This window comes from Syngnathus typhle, linkage group LG4, assembly GCF_033458585.1.
Source record: "Syngnathus typhle isolate RoL2023-S1 ecotype Sweden linkage group LG4, RoL_Styp_1.0, whole genome shotgun sequence".
NCBI classification, from domain to species: Eukaryota; Metazoa; Chordata; class Actinopteri; order Syngnathiformes; family Syngnathidae; genus Syngnathus; species Syngnathus typhle.
In genome coordinates, this window is record NC_083741.1 from 23,108,916 (window position 1) to 23,115,013 (window position 6,098).

At 39.7% G+C, this 6,098-nt stretch overlaps 1 protein-coding gene across 1 annotated transcript in view; it reads right to left on the bottom strand.

Annotated features, from left to right (window-relative positions):
• Nucleotides 1–5,081, bottom strand: part of LOC133153230 (ephrin type-A receptor 6-like) — a 30,942-nt gene extending 25,861 nt beyond the window's left edge. The window contains exon 1 of the mRNA XM_061277385.1: nt 4,623–5,081. Within this exon, the coding sequence (XP_061133369.1) occupies nt 4,623–4,704 (82 nt within the window). The 5' untranslated portion in view covers nt 4,705–5,081. The remainder of the gene's footprint in view (nt 1–4,622) is intronic.
• Nucleotides 5,082–6,098: the final 1,017 nt, after the last annotated feature.

Genomic DNA, 6,098 nt, shown 5'->3' on the forward strand with positions numbered 1-6,098 from the left:
GCGAAAGTTAGAGAATGTAAAATGGAGAAGAAGAGCTGGCCAAAAGGGGTGGGAAGGGCAAAACGGAAGGAGAGCAGACAATATGTATCCAGCTGTCAATGAGCGGCAGAAGCGGTCGGAACGGATTCAACCGAGGGTGAAATAACAGCTCTTTTCGAGCTCTCCCAGAGACACCAAAGTCCATCAGGGAGAGAAGAAACGTCCTGTGTGGAGGTCAAGGAGGTTGTCCCAAATCAGATGGAAGAATGAATGAATAGATGAGAAAAAAAACAAATACATCAATAAATATATCAATAAAACAGAAAGCCGATTGTGGTATAAATATGGGATGCTTTTGGTTGTCAATATTGATTTGTAATCTTCAGTCTAACCACAAATTTCTCAATAAATTGCTATTAAAGTTTGTCACATCTCGACCAATGAAAATGTGACCCTTGCAGCCAAAAAGTCCTTTTACGGCCATCTTTGATAGAATTCTGAGACTCTTTTCTTTTTTCGGGAATCATTTGGTGATCTAACCCCCCAATTCAACCTTTAATGCTGAATGCCAAGCAGGGAGGCAATGGGTCCCATTTTTATAGTCTTTGGTATTCCGTTCAAAATAAATCTCTTCACGTGGGTATGAAACATACAGAGGCAATTTACTGACACTTGGACAAAAGGCTCGGAAAATCCCAAACTGCGACGCGCTATGAGATTGTAGCACTTTGAAGCATTTACTGCAAATTACAAGCTCTCAGGTCATTGCTGCAAATAACACTTGCAAATGAGGCTCTTGCAATTTCATGGAAGTCTACTTTGTGGAAACCTTTTCTTATTCATATACGACTCTTGCGCTAACCTCTGCATCGTGTCACTTCCGTGCTGTGTACAGAACTTGCAGTCAGGTTAATGATGGACCAATAAAAATGGCAATCAACAAAATATGCTACATTTTTTCTTCAAACTTCATTTTATTGATAGCTTTTGCATTTGGAAGCACATGTATATATTAAGTCTTGCTAATAATTAAAGGAAGCGAGCACACGGCGTCTCGTCATTGTAAAATCCGATTGATCGTCTTTTTCCACTGGTAGGTAATTTTCAGTCACAGCATTTTCCCCGTGAGTTACATTCCAGTTGTAAATGCAAACGGAGAAGAAGATGATTTCTTTGCTGAGCAAACGTTCCGCTGATGTTGGTAAATTCCAACAGCTCGTGCCAGTTGAGTATGTTCGGAACTTCCAAGTTGTTGTTTTTTTCATACTTGGGTAGCATTGTTGTTCTGCCACTGGGGAGAATGGGAAACATTGGACCCGACCCAAATGCAATCAGCTGTCCAATCAGAAAATGCAAGTACAAATAGAGATTGTAATTACCTTGTGATTTGGCCTCAATCGTACCGTTTGTTCAATGAAACACAACACACATTTTTGGATGCTCCTTTGAAGCTTTATCCCAAACTCGCTTCCAAATTGTGTTCTACTGATCTCCTGTGTTAGCAGCCAGAGTTCTGTATTTTTTTTTAATGTATGACTACAAACAGGACTAATCTCCAGCTCTGCTCTCGGCTCACGACTGGCGTCATTATCTGTCTGAACCCTGCGAGCCAATTTGATATGATGAATGTGCAATTTCCTTTGTCTCCACGCAGACAGTTCATTTCAATCTCTAGCAATAAAGCAAGTCCCACTCCAGCAGTTGACATCACATCTTCAGATGACCTGACGCGCCCGCATTTTCTAGATGTGGATCAACACGGCCGATAACCTTTCGTTAGCCTAAATCGAGCGATTAGGCGTGTTTCAGGAACTGCCCCTTTGTCCGTAAATTACAGCTGACTTTATTTTATTTATTTTATTTATTTTATTTATTTTATTTATTTTATTTATTTTATTTATTTTATTTATTTTATTTATTTTATTTATTTTATTTATTTGTTATTATATTTTATTATATTATATTTATTCATAATTATTATTTCCCATTATTTTTACTTTTTTGACTTGAAATGAGTATTCCGGCAGACAATCACAATCTTCTGGTAACCGAATCAAACATTATGAATGAGCCAAATATTCGAAACATCGAGAGTAAACTATAGGAAGACCTCAACAAGGAAAAAGGTTTCCTGGCCAGCTTTCATTCACGGATGCCAATCAAGAAAAAAAAAAAATTGGAGAGGTCATGAATGTTTGTTCTCACAGTGAAGCAAACTTCTCATCACCCATGTTCCAGACGGGGCTGAAAAAAAAAAATCAATGCAATTAAGACGGGAGCGCTCAGCCAATTTATATACCTCTTGCAATCAATGACATCCTTTGGACTACAATGGCCCCCGTTCTGGTTCTTTAAGAGCCATCGGTCAATTCAAATAACGTCGGGACCATCCAACCTCCCTAAGTAGCAAGATAATGCGGGCCACTCGCCTTCCATCACAAACTGTGAGAAACCCGAGCTGCCATCGATCTGCTCCCAATGGGCCTTTGGTGCTCAAAAACAATTGCCACTTTTTCGACAAGTAAGAAAAAACGTATTATTACTCGTTAGCCGGCCGCTACGTGTAAAATCAACCTATTTTAGACGTCTATTTCTGGTTTAAAAATCAACCTATGTTAGACGTCTATTTCTGGTTTAAAAATCAACCTATTTTAGACGTCTATTTTTGTTTTAAAAATCAACCTTTTTTAGACGTCTATTTTTGGTTTAAAAATCAACCTATTTTAGACGTCTATTTTTGGTTTAAAAATCAACCTTTTTTAGACGGCTATTTTTGGTTTAAAAATCAACCTACTTTAGACGCATCTGAATTGAATCCAAACTTTTGCCGGGAAAAAAAAAATCTTCACAAATGTCGCCTGGAAACAAACGGCAGATGTTTGCCCATGTCGGCCAATTTCTGATTGCGCTCGATTATAATCGTTTAAGAACTGCAGCTGCAAATATTGATGCCAAACTCAATGTCTTTATTTTGAAAGAGCATTTTTTTTTTTTGTCCAGTTTCAACATTAAGTGCAAAATGTTGGTAGATCTTCCAGAATTCTTTGCCCCAAAACATCCCAGCTACTTGACATTCCAGACTCATTGCACCTCGGCAGTCTGGGCGAGTACATTTTAAACTCCTCACGTTGTAGTTTTGTCAAGTTTCTCCCTCTTGCCTTGGCTCCCCCTTCAAGCCTGTCGCTAGCACAGGCAGCCAGCGAGCAGACGCGCATCCTGTGGGGAAAACTCGCCGCACTTACGTAAAGCGATGTGCACGCTAAGATGAAGTGAAGGAGACTCTGACATTTGCCTCGTAGAAGGAGCTGTCGCTCCTCGGAAAATGACTTGTATCCTAAACCTTGAGGAATATTAAACTGACCTCTGTCAGCGTGTGAAGTGGGCAGATTTCAAAAGATGGTTGTGTTTCGAGAAGTCGAGAATTTGAAGATGATTTCAAATCCATACATTTTAGCATGCAGTGAGAGTTTGCCAGGGATTCTTCTGGGACTGCACAAGCCAACGTGTCTGATAGCAACAAAATTGGCACAGAGGTGGGAAAAGGCGAGTCCAAAGCTGACAAGTTGCCAGAGGCTTTCGCTTACGCTTACACTTGCCGTCACAGGAACGACGTCTCTCTCTCGGCCCTGCAAGACTTTGAAGGTGGAGAACGATGTCATGGCATAACCCGCAGGCAGCATTCTTGTGAAAACAAACACTTTATCCAGCTAGCGCGAGCTTCCAAATATTTAATGGAGACAAGGACATTTGCCCATCCATCCATCTTCTCCACCGCTTATCCTCATTAAGGTCATGAGTGAGCTGCAAACTATCCTGAGTGACTTTGAGGGGACACTCGCCACTCGTTGATGGTCAGTCACACAGACAAATACATTTTTAATTAAAATAATAAGGAATAAATTAACTGGCACAAGAGGAAACCACATCCCTATTTATTTATTTATTTATTTATTTATTTATTTATTTATTTATTTATTTATTTATTTATTTATTTATTTATTTATTTATTTATTTATTTATTTATTTATTTATTTATTTATTTATTTATTTATTTATTTATTTATTTATTACAGCAGCAAAAAAAATTGGCTTATTCACCATTTAAAGGAATTTACAATCTCACATAAAATACGTATATTTAATGTATTAGTTTGGAATTGGCCGTATATTCTTCCGTTTGTTTAATGAACCTACTGAAATAAATGAAATAATAAATAAATAAATAAATAAATAAATAGGAATAAAATAAAGTAATCCATAAATAAATGAATAAATAAATACTAAATAGATCATGAGAATAAATAAATTAATAAATAAATAAGTACATAAATAAGTACATAAATAAATAAATAAAGATACTTATAGTTATATATGCATATATTATGCACCACTGGTGGTGTGGTGCAAAAAGAAACATAGATCATTGTTAAATGTAATCACGAGCTCCAGTGGGATTATATAACATCCAGCATTATTTATGAACTACAGTATGTAAGAGCCTCTGAAATGGAAACTAGATTTTCGATCGGTTGACGCCTGCTCCAGTAAATTAGGATCGGTGCGTTTTTTATTCTAATTTAAAGTGAATTAAAGCTTTAAACCCTTCATCCTCAGTAAGGTGCAGCTAGATCACGTGTTCTCACCTTGATTTGAGACTCCTTGGTCGGCCAGGTTACTTTTGGTGAGCAGGACCAGAAGCAGGCAGTATTTCCCACAGGACAACATGGTTGAGTCAGACAGGTGCGCTCTGGAGCCGCTAAAACCACAGGTCGGTAGACTCCTCCAAAATAAAAGCGACGAGCTTTTACATGAAAACGAGGCGTTGTATCCACACGCACAAGGTTGTCCGCTCCACGCGTGTTCTTCTTATCGCTCTCCGCCCGTCTGGAGCTCCGCGTGGAGGTGCGCAAAGAGGCGAAGGACGCGCGGTGCCATTGCGCGCGCTAAAGAAAAACCCAACAACACTTCGGTGGCGCAAGTTCCAAAATAAAAGAGCTTGTTCAATGGCGAACTTTTTAAGGCAAAGTTGATCCCCCAAAGCGCAAACGAGCGAGAAGGAAGAAGATCCCGACTTGCCGCTTGGCTCTCCCGCTGTGTGTCCGTTTGTCGCGCTCTTCGTGTCTGTCACTTGCGATCGCGCGCTCTCTCTCTCTCTCTCTCTCTCTCTCTCTCTCTCTCTCTCTCTCTCTCTCTCTCTCTCTCTCTCTCTCTCTCTCTCTCTCTCTCTCTCCCTCTCTCCCTCTCTCCCTCTCTCTCTCTCTCTCTCTCTCTCTCCCCCTCCCTCCTTCTCTTCTCCTTCCCTTCAACACAAACAGGAGTGAACAAACGTGATGTTAGTTTCCATATCTTATTTCTATCTCGTGTTTTCTGCTTTTGGGCATGTAAAAAATAAGGTCACTCCATTTCGTTCTTTTCTTTTTTTTTTTTTTTTTTTTTGCTAATCTTTAACAACGTTAATGAATTCACCATTTTATTTGTTTGTTTTTTTATTGTTCATCAGTAACTCTAATTATATTCCATTTCTTCCAAGCATACGTTTGCGGCAACAAGGTTGGCCTTTCAGCACCAGGGACAGCGACACACGAAGCGTTTGGGCCACCCTGAAGTGAACAGTCTGGAATTTACCTTTCAAATTGGACAGTGATTTTTAATTGATGTTGATGTCCCGTGTTGTTTTTAAAGAACTCCCTAAATAATGGCGAGTTGAGTTGTTTTGCCGTAATCTAGTGCTCAAACGTCTTTGTGGAGAACCTGCTGGTTGACAGACTATTAGCATGTGGTTTACTAATGTAATGGTCAATTCCGGGCCATTTAAGTCCTGCTGTGTAGCATAACTCCATGCTGTAGTCATTCGATTCTATTTTTGCTCTTAAAGTGGCTGAGCAGATGGATGACTGGATCGCTGGGTTTGTTCGCAGCACGACTCCTTAACTGATTTAGGAGGTGCGGAAAGTCGGGATCGGTGACGGCATATTGTCGTCTTGTCTGCCGTTGTGGTCAGTGCTACTATTTTTTTACAAATTGTCATTCAGACCGAAAAGACCTGCAACGTACCAGCGCCAATTGTGCTTACTGGAGGATGAGCCAATTTCGATCTCAAACACCGCATGGGTTTTCCC